Below are 13,927 nucleotides of genomic sequence, written 5' to 3'. Positions count from 1 at the left end.
GTCAATGGGGGGAAAGGGGGTCACAGGGGAGGGGGAGGGGGGCTAATTATGTATTATTTAAAATAAAAATATATAAATAAATATAAGGGGTCCATATATTGTGGGGGGGTTAGGGGGGTCCAAGTGGGGGGGGTTAGGGGGGGTCCAAGTTGGGAGGATGGGTGTTAAGGAGGAGCTTGGGGTGTTAGGTAGGGGTTAAGGGGGGCTTGGGGGGGACTTCAGGGGGTCAATGGGGGAATTTGGGGAGGGGGGGTCACAGGGGAGAAGGACTAAAAGGGGGGGGGGCTAATTATGTATTATTTAAAATAAAAATATATAAATAAAAATATATAAATGACATTTTCATTTTATTTCCTCCATATATTATTGTGGGGAGAAGAGAAGAGTGATAGGGGGAGAAGGGTGGTGGTAGGAAGGGAAGGGGAGGATGAGGGTGGTGGTAGGAAGGGAAGGGGAGGATGAGGGTGGTGGTAGGAAGGGGAGAGTGAGGTTGGTGGTGGTGGGAGAGTGAGGTTGGTGGTGGTAGGAGGGGGAGGGTGGTGGTAGGAGAGTGAGGGTGGTGGTAGGAGGGGGAGGATGAGGGTGGTGGTAGGAGGGGGAGGATGAGTGGTGGTTTGGAGGGGGAGGGGGTGGATGAGGGTGGTGGTAGGAGGGGGAGGATGAGGGTGGTGGTAGTATGAGGATGAGGGTGGTGGTAGGAGGGGGAGAGTGAGGGTGGTGGTAGAAGGGGGAGGGTGAGGGTGGTGGTAGGAGGGGGAGAGTGAGGGTGGTGGTAGGAGGGGGAGTGAGGGTGGTGGTAGGAGGGGGAGAGTGAGGGTGGTGGTAGGAGGGGGAGAGTGAGGGTGGTGGTAGGAGGGGGAGAGTGAGGGTGGTGGTAGGAGGGGGAGAGTGAGGGTGGTGGTAGGAGGGGGAGAGTGAGGGTGGTGGTAGGAGGGGGAGGGTGAGAGTGGTGGTAGGAGGGGGAGGATGAGAGTGGTGGTAGGAGGGGGAGGATGAGAGTGGTGGTAGGAGGGGGAGGATGAGAGTGTTGGTAGGAGGGGGAGAGGGAGGGTGGTGGTAGGAGGGGGAGGGGGAGGGTGGTGGTAGGAGGGAGAGATGGTGGGGCTAGGAGGGAGAGGGGGAGGATGGTGGTAGGAGGGAGAGGGGGAGGATGGTGGTAGGAGGGAGAGGGTGGTGGTAGGAGGGGGATGAGGGTGGTGGTAGGAGGGGGAGGATGAGGGTGATGGTAGGAGGGGGAGGATGAGGGTGATGGTAGGAGGGGGAGGATGAGGGTGATGGTAGGAGGGAGAGGGGGAGGGTGGTGGTGGGAGGGGGAGGATAGGTGGTGGTAGGAGGGGGTGAGAATGAGGGTTGTGGTAGCAGGGGGAGGATGAGGATGAGGGTGGTGGTAGGAAGGGAAGGATGAGGGTGGTGGTAGGAGGGGGAGGATGAGGGTGGTGGTAGGAGGGGGAGGATGAGGGTGGTGGTAGGAGGGGGAGGATGAGGGTGGTGGTAGGAGGGGGAGGATGAGGGTGGTGGTAGGAGGGGGAGGATGAGGGTGGTGGTAGGAGGGGGAGGGGGAGGGTGGTGGTGGGAGGGGGAGGATGAGGGTGGTGGTAGGAGGGGGAGGATGAGGATGAGGGTGGTGGTAGGAGGGGGAGGATGAGGGTGGTGGTAGGAGGGGGAGGATGAGGGTGGTGGTAGGAGGGGGAGGATGAGGGTGGTGGTGGTGGTAGTAGGAGGATGAGGGTTGTGGTGGTGGTAGGAGTGGGAGGATGAGGGTGGTGGAAGGAGTGGGAGGATGAGGGTGGTGGTAGGAGTGGGAGAATGAGGGTTCTGGTGGTGGTAGGAAGGGGAGGATGAGGGTGGTGGTAGGAGGGGGAGGATGAGGGTGGTGGTGGTGGTAGGAGGGGGAGGATGAGGGTGGTGGTGGTGGTAGGAGGGGGAGGATGAGGGTGGTGGTGGTGGTAGGAGGGGGAGGATGAGGGTGGTGGTGGTAGGAGGGGGAGGATGAGGGTGGTGGTAGGAGAGGGAGGGGGTGGTAGGAGGGGGAGAGGAAGGGGGTGGTAGGAGAGGGAGGGGGTGGTAGGAGGGGGAGAGGGAGGGGGTGGTAGGAGGGGGAGAGGAAGGGGGAGGTAGGAGGGAGAGAGGGTGGTGGTAGGAGGAGGGTGGTGGTGGTAGGAGGGGGAGGAGGAGGAGGGTGGTGGTAGGAGGGGGAGGATGAGGGTGGTGGTAGGAGGGGGAGGATGAGGGTGGTGGTAGGAGGGGGAGGATGAGGGTGGTGGTGGTAGAAGGGGAAGGGTGAGGGTGGTGGTAGGAGGGGGAGAGGGAGGGGGTGGTAGGAGGGGGAGGATGAAGGTGGTGGTAGGAGGGGGAGGATGAGGGTGGTGGTAGGAGGGGGAGGATGAGGGAGGGGGAGGATGAGGGTGGTGGTAGGAGGGGGAGGGTGGTGGTGGGAGGGGGAGGGTGGTGGTGGGAGGGGGAGGATGAGGGAGGGGGAGGATGAGGGTGGTGGTAGGAGGGGGAGGGTGGTGGTGGGAGGGGGAGGATGAGGGTGGTGGTAGGAGGATGAGGATGAGGGTGGTGGTAGGAGGGGGAGGATGAGGATGAGGGTTGTGGTAGGAGGGGGAGGATGAGGGTGGTGGTGGTAGAAGGGGAAGGGTGAGGGTGGTGGTAGAAGGGAGAGGGGGAGGGTGGTGGTAGGAGAGGGAGGGGGTGGTAGAAGGGGGAGAGGGAGGGGGTGGTAGGAGGGGAAGAGGGTGGTGGTAGGAGGGGGTGGTAGGAGGGGAAGAGGGTGGTGGTAGGAGGGGGAGGGGGTGGATGAGGGTGGTGGTAGGAGGGGGAGGATGAGGGTGGTGGTGGTGGTAGGAGGGGGAGGATGAGGGTGGTGGTGGTGGTGGTAGGAGGGGGAGGATGAGGGTGGTGGTGGTAGAAGGGGGAGGATGAGGGTGGTGGTAGGAAGGCGAGAGTGAGGGTGGTGGTGGTAGGAAGGGAAGGATGAGGGTGGTGGTAGGAAGGGAAGGGTGAGGGTGGTGGTAGGAAGGGGAGAGTGAGGGTGGTGGTAGGAGGGGGAGAGGAAGGGGGTGGTAGGAGAGGAAGGGGGTGGTAGGAGAGGGAGGGGGTGGTAGAAGGGGGAGAGGGAGGGGGTGGTAGAAGGGGGAGAGGGAGGGGGTGGTAGAAGGGGGAGAGGGAGGGGGTGGTAGGAGGGAGAGAGGGTGGTGGTAGGAGGGGGAGGATGAGGGTGGTGGTAGGAGGGGGAGGATGAGGGTGGTGGTAGGAGGGGGAGGATGAGGGTGGTGGTAGGAGGGGGAGGATGAGGGTGGTGGTGGTAGAAGGGGGAGGGTGAGGGTGGTGGTAGGAGAGGGAGGGGGTGGTAGGAGGGGGAGAGGGAGGGGGTGGTAGGAGGGGGAGAGGGAGGTGGTGGTAGGAGGGGGAGGATGAGGGTGGTGGTAGGAGGGGGAGGATGAGGGTGGTGGTAGGAGGGGGAGGGGGAGGGTGGTGGTGGTAGGAGGGGGAGGATGAGGGTGGTGGTAGGAGGGGGAGGGTGGTGGTGGGAGGGGGAGGATGAGGGTGGTGGTAGGAGGAGGAGGAGGAGGATGAGGGTGGTGGTAGGAGGAGGAGGATGAGGATGAGGGTGGTGGTACGAGGGGGAGGATGAGGATGAGGGTTGTGGTAGGAGGGGGTGGATGAGGGTGGTGGTGGTGGTGGAAGGGGGAGGATGAGGGTGGTGGTAGGAGGGGGAGGGGGAGGGTGGTGGTAGGAGGGGGAGGATGAGGGTGGTGGTGGTGGTAGGAGGGGGAGGATGAGGGTGGTGGTGGTAGGAGGGGAAGAGGGGGGTGGTAGGAGGGGAAGAGGGGGGTGGTAGGAGGGGGAGGGGGTGGATGAGGGTGGTGGTAGGAGGGGGAGGGGGTGGATGAGGGTGGTGGTGGGAGGGGGTGGATGAGGGTGGTGGTAGGAGGGGGAGGGTGAGGGTGGTGGTAGGAGGGTGAGGGTGAGGGTGGTGGTAGGAAGGGGAGGGTGAGGGTGGTGGTAGGAAGGGGAGGGTGAGGGTGGTGGTAGGAAGGGAAGGGTGAGGGTGGTGGTGGTAGGAAGGGAAGGGTGAGGGTGGTGGTAGGAAGGGGAGGGTGAGGGTGGTGGTAGAAGGGGGAGGGTGAGGGTGGTGGTAGGAGGGGGAGGGTGAGGGTGGTGGTAGGAGGGGGAGAGTGAGGGTGGTGGTAGGAGGGGGAGGATGAGGGTGGTGGTAGGAGGGGGAGGATGAGGGTGATGGTAGGAGGGAGAGGGGGAGGGTGGTGGTGGGAGGGGGAGGATGAGGTGGTGGTGGGAGGGGGAGGATAGGTGGTGGTTGGAGGGGGAGGGTGGTGGTAGGAAGGAGAGAGTGAGGGTGGTGGTAGGAGGGGGAGGATGAGGATGAGGGTGGTGGTAGGAGGGGGAGGATGAGGGTGGTGGTAGGAGGGGGGAGGATGAGGGTGGTGGTAGGAGGGGGAGGATGAGGGTGGTGGTAGGAGGGGGAGGATGAGGGTGGTGGTAGGAGGGGGAGGATGAGGATGGTGGGGGGAGGGGGAGGGTGGTGGTGGTAGGAGGGGGAGGGGGAGGGTGATGGTGGTAGGAGGGGGAGGGGGAGGGTGATGGTAGGAGGGAGAGGGGGAGGGTGGTGGTGGGAGGGAGAGGGGGAGGGTGGTGGTGGGAGGGAGAGGGGGAGGGTGGTGGTGGGAGGGGGAGGATAGGTGGTGGTGGGAGGGGGTGAGGATGAGGGTGGTGGTTGGAGGGGGAGGGGGAGGATGAGGAGGGGGAGGGGGAGGATGAGGAGGGGGAGGGGGAGGATGAGGGTGGTGGGGGGAGGGGGAGGGTGGTGGTGGTAGGAGGGGGAGGGAGGGTAGGGGGAAAACGAGGTAAAAGATATATAATATAATTAATAATAAGCAACACAATAAATATAATCAATAAACAACACAAGCCTATCATTTTATTCAACTTACCTCTTACTGACATTATTATTATTATTATTATTATTACTATTAAGTGTAGAGTCTAGTTATTTTGGTTACTGGTTGGATCTGAGTCTCCTTGGTTACTATTCAAAATAAGTCTCATGAAACTGGGCCCACTCCTTCAATTTCAATGTTTTTGAATGAAATTAAATAAGAGTCTTCTTGGTTACTAGTTGAATTAATATCCTCTAACCTCACATGCCTGGAGCTTTGAGTCTCCTTGGTTACTATTAAAAAAATGTCTCCAATCTCAAACACCAGCCATCATCAATTATTAAGACTGGCCAAAATTTAAAATGTTTCATGAATAAAATTATAAAAAATATGAGTCAAATATCACAAATATAAGATGAAGTAAAAATATAAATGAATTGTTTTGATAATAATAGTAATAATACTAATGGTAATAAAAATAGTAATAATAATAATAATGATAATACTAATGATAATAATAATAGCAATGATAATAGTAATAATAATGATAAGTAATAATTTTCAAAAAAATAATAAGTACCATTATTTTCATTCACACAAAATCATGTATAATATTGCCACACAGTTCATGCCAAGAATAATTTTTTAGTAACGGAAGACCCCATCAAGCCCAGTTAACTAATAAACTAAATCACTTAAGGAAAGGTGTTAGGGAGCTGTATGCAGAGTATGGCCATATTAGAAGATTTATACAATGCAAGAGGGCAGTAAGGTGTAATAAACAAAATAAACCACTTACGAAAAGGTGTTGGGGGGCATTAAGCAGAGAATGGCCATATTGGAAGGATTTATACAATGCAAGAGGACAGTAAGGCATAATAAACAAAATAAACCACTTAGGAAAAGGTGTTACATGCAGCATACAGCAATATTGGAAGGACTTGGATAACACAGGCCAGTAAGGTGTGGTAAGCATAATAAATCACTTGGGAAAAGGTGTTAGGGAGCTTAACAGATGAGAATATGTCCATATGTTTAAATTTTGGTACATAAGAGAATGACAACAATATACGATGAGAGAGAGAGAGAGAGCAAGAGAGATGGAGGGAGTGAAGAGAGAGAGATAGAGAGAGAGGGGGGGAATAGAAAAAATGGAGAGAGAGAGAGAGAATGGGGGGAGTGAAGAGAGAGAGAGAGAGGGGGGGAATTGAAAAGATGGAGAGAGAGAGATAGTGAAAAAGAGAGAGAGACTTATCTAAAGATGAGAGAGAGAGAGAGACAGACAGACAGACAGAGACAGTGAAAAAGAGAGAGAGAGAGAGAGAGAGAGACAGAGACAGTGAAAAAGAGAGAGAGAGAGAGAGAGAGAGAACTATCATCATCTAAATTAAAAACGGATATTCTCACCTCTAAGCATATAAATTCATTCTCACCTGTACACTGCCTGGGCACCAATAACCCCAGGTGAGAGAGAGAGAGAGACTAAGAGATGTTACCCGAAAGTTCCCGAAATATGAAAGCTGGGCGTAAATTGTATGCCGTAGGGTGAGTGGATGGTAGACAGAACACACAGCCTTATTGGTTAGTCAAGTGGTGAGGTGCAGGGTGGGCACGTTTGCTGTGTGTGTGTGTGTGTGTGTGTTTTTATCGTTGTGTTTGGGTTAGTTTGCGAATTTTGTGAGCTCAAGAATGGGGTGTGTGAGAGAGCAACGTGTGCATCAAGTTCAGTGTGAAACTTTGGAAGACCGCAACACAAACTCATAAAACAAGCACTTGGTGGCAATTCTTTGGGGTTACACAAATCTATGACTAGTTTAAGCGATTTAAAAAATGCAAATGAATGTGTGTGTGTGTGGAAGCAGCCTAGGTATATACAGTGAACTCACTAATTTGAACCCTAATGATTCGTAAATCAATTAATTCGGACCTTCTTGACCACCAGCCAAATAATTTTAAGTGAGAAATTTGAATTAAGCAAGACAGGTCCAAAAGGGGTTCCAGTGATAAGTGGGCATGAACAATTTTTTGTAGTGATAAATGTAATAATAAATATAATTTTTTAGAACTGTACAGTACCTTTGGTACAGTTAAGTGTACAATACCGTACTACTGTGTTGCAAGACTTCATCATCAAAGTTTCACACTATTTATTGTATTGTGCACTCTTTACATATAAAGTAATAATATACTGTACTGTTAACTGTTTTTGTCAAAAAGCCATGTTTAGTGAGCGTGGGTGTGATATGGGGATAGGGACAAGCATGAGCTCCAATAATTCTGATTTTTGGATAATTCGACGTAGGGTTCCCCCCAGTCAATACGAATTACAGACGGTTTACTGAAAAACAGTTGACTGTCAACAAAGGATGCATATTCTGGCCACCCTTCCACCAGTTCAACTCCTGACAACGAGGCCAAAGTTCATGCAACCAAAATCGAAGATCGTAGGAGGACAATACACGATGTTTGTGACACTGTTAGACTATCATATGGAACTTGCCAACGCATTCTGTCTGGCAACCTTGGCATGAGACGAATCACTACCAAGGTTGTGACAAGGCTCCTGACTGATGAGCAAAAGCAGCATCGTGTGAAGCTCCGCACAGCGCTGAAGGCAATGGCCAGAAATGATCCTGGCTTCCTCTCACGTGTTATTACTATCTCCTATGTCTCCCAACTTTCCTGTCACTTTATATTTCTCTTACTTTTCTGTGCCTGTCCTCCTCTCTTCCTATTTCTCACCATCATCCACTCACTTGATGTAGTACTGCCTACTTCTTCCTTAGCCTTTATCATTCTTTTTCTGTGCCTGTCCTCCTCTCTTCCTATTTCTCACCATCATCCACTCACTTGATGTAGTGCTGCCTACTTCTTCCTTAGCCTTTATCATTCTTTTTCTGTGCCTGTCCTCCTCTCTTCCTATTTCTCACCATCATCCACTCACTTGATGTAGTGCTGCCTACTTCTTCCTTAGCCTTTATCATTCTTTTTCTGTGCCTGTCCTCCTCTCTTCCTATTTCTCGCATCTTTCCTGTCACTTCTTATTGCTTTTCTTTCCTTTACAGGTGGCTTTACATTGAGTGACAAGCCAAATGGTTTCCTGTAAGCCAAGAAACCATTTACAACGCTGGGTGGTAACCATATAACCAAACCATACGTGCTGCCTACGTGTCAACAAGTGGGTTGGTGGAGGGTTAGTGCCCCTCCCTGTAAAACAACTAACTCAAAGTCAAATGGCCACCCCTTACCGGATTATGGCGTCTGGCAATAGACAGACATAAAACAACTCGAAGACAAACAGCCACTCCTTATGGGCTGTTAGACAGACAGACATAAAACAACTCAAACAGCCACATACAACGATAAAATAAGCACACCCACCACTTGACACACAACAAACAAAGGGTGCGTGTGTTGCTATCTACCATCCACTCACCCTACGACACACGGTTTACTCCCTGCTTTCAAATTTGGGGGTTGCACCTCGTAGAAAGAGAGAGAGGGAGGGAGGGATAGAGAGAGACAGAGAGAGAAACTATAAACAATCTAAATTCCCATCTTCAAGCATATACATTCCATCTCAGTATACAAGTCCCATATATGTATAAATAAATGTAAATCCCATCTCAAAGCATATAAATCATTCTTTCTCACCTGTACACTGATGAGAGAGAGAGAGAGAGAGAGAGAAACTATAAACAATACAAATCCCCATCTTCAAGCATATACATGTATACCCCGGTTTAACGATGCAACTGGTTAGGTACAACCCCATTGTCAGGCGGGGTATGGTATATTGGTGTAGATTTAACATGTAAAGTAATGTGCAGCGTTTACCAGCCTTGGGTTTCCCCCCACCAAGTCCTAAACCCAGCCAAATGAGTCCAGAAACAAGTGTAAAGCCAATCTAAATGGCCTAACAGCTGTACAAGAAGCTGACCTAAGCCTAACACCTGTAAATAACTCACTAAAACCAACAAATACAATCTGATAATCATCAAATATTAGTCTGGAAAAAATCAAGCTTAGTAAACTGTACCCTAAAATGACAATGTTCACCCCACCTATGGCTAAAACACATTAATCTGTCTAAAAACAGTTTATAAACCAACCTAAACACAATGTTCACCCCACCTATGGCTAAAACACATTAATCTAAGTCTAAAAACAGTTTATAAATCAACCTAAACACAATGTTCACCCCACCTATGGCTAAAACACATTAATCTGTCTAAAAACAGTTTATAAATCAACCTAAACACAATGTTCACCCCACCTATGGCTAAAACACATTAATCTAAGTCTAAAAACAGTTTATAAATCAACCTAAACACAATGTTCACCCCACCTATGGCTAAAACACATTAATCTGTCTAAAAACAGTTTATAAATCAACCTAAACACAATGTTCACCCCACCTATGGCTAAAACACATTAATCTAAGTCTAAAAACAGTTTATAAATCAACCTAAACACAATGTTCACCCCACCTATGGCTAAAACACATTAATCTGTCTAAAAACAGTTTATAAATCAACCTAAACACAATGTTCACCCCACCTATGGCTAAAACACATTAATCTAAGTCTAAAAACAGTTTATAAATCAACCTAAACACAATGTTCACCCCACCTATGGCTAAAACACATTAATCTAAGTCTAAAAACAGTTTATAAATCAACCTAAACATGCAATTTTAGTTTAAAATATCATCAAAATTGGTATATAAATCAAAACCCATCGTTAAACCGGGGTCTGGCCATCGTTAGGCGGGGTATTGAGGTGTTTCTACCCCCATCGTTAAGCCGGGGTATTGCATCTAGGGGTAGCGTACATCAGGGTATTACTGTATTTTCAATCTCAGCATATAAGTCCCACCTCAAAGCATATAATTTCATTCTTTCTCACCTATACACCGATGAGAGAGAGAGAGAGAAAGAGAGAGAGAAACTATAAGCAATACAAATTCCCATCTCAGTATATAAATCCCATATATACACAGATAAGTAATGATCCATCTCAAAGCATATAAATAATTCATTCTCATGTATACACTGATGAGAGAGAGAGAGAGAGAGAGAGAGAGAATTATAAATGACACAAACTCCCATATATGCGTGCAATTCCCATCTACGCATACAAATCCCATCTCCCCACACACGTCCCTCTCACCTATACACCTCCTGGGCGCCAATGACTCCCGGTGTGCTGCCGCTGCTGCTACGAGTGGGGGACGCGTTCAGAATATTCTCCGCCTCGTTGATAAAGTTCTGTGGACAAGGAGGAAAATTAGGCACTGCTATCTATCAATTTGTCTATCATTTGAGTACAGATAGACACTAAAGAAAACCTGGGACTGCTATCTATCTATCATGAGTACAGTACACAGTTTATTGATAGATAGTAAAGAAAATTAGGAACTGCTATCTATCTATTTGTCTATCATTTGAGTTCAGTACTGTACATGCTTTACTGATAGACACTAACGAAAGCTTGGGACTATCTATCTATCTATTTGTCTATCATTTGAGTTCAGTACACAGTTTATTGATAGATAGTAAAGAAAATTAGGAACTGCTATCTATCTATCTGTTTATCATTTGAGTTCAGTACATGCATTACTGACAGACACTAAAGAAAGCTTAGGACTATCTATCTATCTATCATTTGAGTTCAGTACACGGTTTATTGATAGATAGTAAAGAAAATTAGGACTGCTATCCATCTATCACTTGAGTTCAGTACATGCTTTATTGATAGACTAATTATTAAGTTGAATTTACTGCACATGGCAAGAGGAGTCAGTAGAGGCAAGATACTGGGACCTGACTCTGAACGTATCATGACTCACGACAAGCTCATCAGGGCACGGAAAGCGTAGGGAGAGAGCACCAGTGTGGAGGTTGATGCTGGAGAGTTAACACAGTGTCCATGAGGTGATGTGGCTGGGAGTGTAGTAACAAAAGCCACATACTACACCCATGGAGACACAGCCCCTCACCACATATGTTGCATCATCATGTGTGTTTAAGGACTGATGTAGCTGTGTGTGTGTGTGTGTGTGTGTTAAAACTACAATCTCACACACACACACACACACAGGCCCTCACCATGTACGTTGCATCATCATGTGCATTGTAAAAGACCAGCTATATTGTACCTCCATATATCATAAATAAAAATCTATCTATCTACCCATAACACTATCTACCCATCTATCTATCTCCAACACACACCTCCACAGCACATGACCAGCTATATTGTATCTCCATATATCAAATAAAATCTATCTATATATCCATGACACTATCTATCTACCCATGAGACTATCTATCTATCTATCTATCTCCCTCCTATACACACACCCATAGTACAAGACCTGCAATATCGTACCTCCATACATCGGACATTAAGATCAGGTATGGCCCACCTTTCTCGGCAAATCTACGTATTGCTATCTATCTATCTATTACACTCTCTATCTATCTACTCCTATACACACCTCCACAGAGACCTGCCATATCGTACCTCCATACATCAGACTTTAAAATCGGGTTCAGTCCACCTTTCTCAACAAACATTATCACAATTTTCGTGTCACTCCTCTTTCTACCTCTGTTTAGAATAATTATAATGACTGGTGTGGATGTGATAGAAAGTGTGGAGTGAGAGACTAACTAGGAGAGTGCGTATATATGTTTTCATGTAGAGACAGACTAACAAATGAGGAAGTGAAGGAGCGTTGTGGTGTGGATGTGGATGTGATAGGAAGTGTTAGGAGAAACACACTGAGGTGATTTGGCCATGTGGAGAGGATGGAGAGTGAGAGACTGATGAGGAGAGTGTATGTGAGTGAGGTGGAGGGGGAAGAGGGAGGGGGAGGCCGAGGATGAGATGGAGGGATGGAGTGTTGTGGTGTGGATGTGGATGTGACAGGAAGCGTCAGGAGAAACACACTGAGGTGGTTTGGCCATGTGGAGAGGATGGAGAGTGAAAGACTGATGAGGAAAGTGTATGTGAGTGAGGTGGAGGGGGAAGAAGGAGGGGGATGAGGTCACAGAATGTGACATCAGGAATATGGCACTGAATAGGGAGGCTGCCAGAGATTAAGCAGTGTGAAGGGAGTGTGACATCAGGGATAAGGCACTGAACAGGGAACAGCTAGAGATCAAGCAGCATGGAGAGGGGATGAAGTCATAGTGTGACCTCAGGGATAAGGCACTGAATACGTGGGCTGCCAGAGATCAAGCAAAAGAGGGACAAGGATAAGGGACTGAACAGGGGGCTGCCAGAGATTAAGCAGTGTGGAGCGTTGCCATTAGGTGACCAACGGTGATGGATACAAGCACACTGGAGCTTTTATAAACACTACAACTGCCTTGCTAACGAAATCTCATCGCCACACATCCATGCCAATATCCTACCTATAATATCATCATCATCGGGACCTCCTTTCTCACCCTAGGGCAGGGTGACGAGTAGCAATGTCCAGACAGTCTAAATTTGCCCAGTCCACTAAGCCACGCTTCCATTCACTCACCATTCAAGCCCCCGGAGTCCTGGCTCTATCGGATACACCAAAAACATTCACCACGTTCTGTAGCTTCACATAAACATATCCGAAAGAGACAATCTGGAAGCTGTCATGTTAAAAAGGGGTGCCCAATCCCTGATCATGCACTTCTCCTCACAACATTCATCCAGCCAGCTTGATCTCTCGTCAGTCCCCTAGCCTCACCGACTTCCAAACCTCTCTTCCTCACACACTCATCCACCATATCCCTCCACCTTCTCCTTGGCCTACCTCACCTCCTCCCTCCTTCAAATTCGTTCAGATATACCTTTTTCACCACTCTGTTGTTATCCATTCTCTCCACATGACCATACTATCTCAGTACACTCTCTTAGATTCTGGTGTCCACTGACTTCCTCACTCCACATCTTTCACGAATCACATTATTTTGTACCCACATACATTCCTCAGCAGTCCCATCTCCACTGCTCTTACTCGACTTTCGTTTTCATGCCACACCATAGTCTCACATCCATATGTTAAAGTTGGCACAAACACTCCTTCATGTAGGCCTCGTGCAGCTGCAACACTCAAGTCTCTGTTTCTTATCAAGGCCTTCATTGCACCAGCTACTTTCCTTCCTTGTGTCACTCTACTTTCCACTTCTTTTGCACATTTTTCATGGAGTGGAGAGGTATATGAGAGAGGTGGGTGTGAGCAGGGAGCAGGGCAGTGAAATGGCAGGGGATAGGGCGACATGGCAGAGATTTGTTTGTGGCCACCCCTTATGGGATTAAGGCATCTGGCAATAGATAGATAGACAGATAGATAATAGGACACTTGGATATGGACACCTTCAATAATGGTGTCAAAATTACAAATGTTGAAAATGTTCTGGCATCGATAAACCAATATTCTGTGGCAATTACTTGTAGAAGGTGAGAGGCATCAATTTAACAAGCAGGTGTACTCCGTGCCAAGACTCGTTCCATCTCTACGCCACTCGGTAAGTCAGATTAGGTTGGGTTAGTACCAGGACAGTGGCGAGGGATGGGACGGATCGTGGGACAAACAGACTGCACAGCTCCGAACAACAGAATCATCGTACCATAAAACTTAGACAATTATTACCTTGAAATCTATATGCCTCTACTTTTTCCATTACTGTGATAAATTGGTTACGAGATACTGATAAATGTAAATGATAAACAAGGGACCTCTCCTAGATTATTACTGAATATTTGCCATCACTATCTATCTGTCTATCTATTGCCAGACGCCTTAATCCCTTAAGGGGTGGCCACAATAAATCGCCTCCATGTCACCCTGTCCCCTGCCATTTCACTGCCCTGCTCCCAGCTCACACCACCCTCTCTCTCTCATATACCTCTCCACTCCATCTCATCCTTGGCCTCCCCCTCCCTCTCCCCCTTCCACCTCACATACACTCTCCTAGTTAATCTCTCACTCTCCAACCACCCCAACTTACACCCCCTCACTTATATACCTCTCC

General features: G+C 48.8%; 1 protein-coding gene across 1 annotated transcript in view; it reads right to left on the bottom strand.

Moving 5' to 3' along the window:
• The window catches only part of cno (adherens junction formation factor afadin), a 284,268-nt gene that overhangs the window by 13,159 nt on the left and 257,182 nt on the right, over positions 1-13,927 (bottom strand). Inside the window, exon 29 of the mRNA XM_080280060.1 lies at positions 10,074-10,171. Coding sequence (XP_080136186.1) covers positions 10,074-10,171 — 98 coding nt within the window. The remainder of the gene's footprint in view (positions 1-10,073; positions 10,172-13,927) is intronic.

Source organism: Coenobita brevimanus, chromosome 9 (assembly GCF_032717465.1).
Source record: "Coenobita brevimanus isolate Jiangsu-jjx chromosome 9, ASM3271746v2, whole genome shotgun sequence".
Classification (NCBI taxonomy): domain Eukaryota; kingdom Metazoa; phylum Arthropoda; class Malacostraca; order Decapoda; family Coenobitidae; genus Coenobita; species Coenobita brevimanus.
The sequence above is the reverse complement of the archived record's forward strand: the minus strand, read 5'-3'. Positions and strand labels throughout refer to the sequence as shown.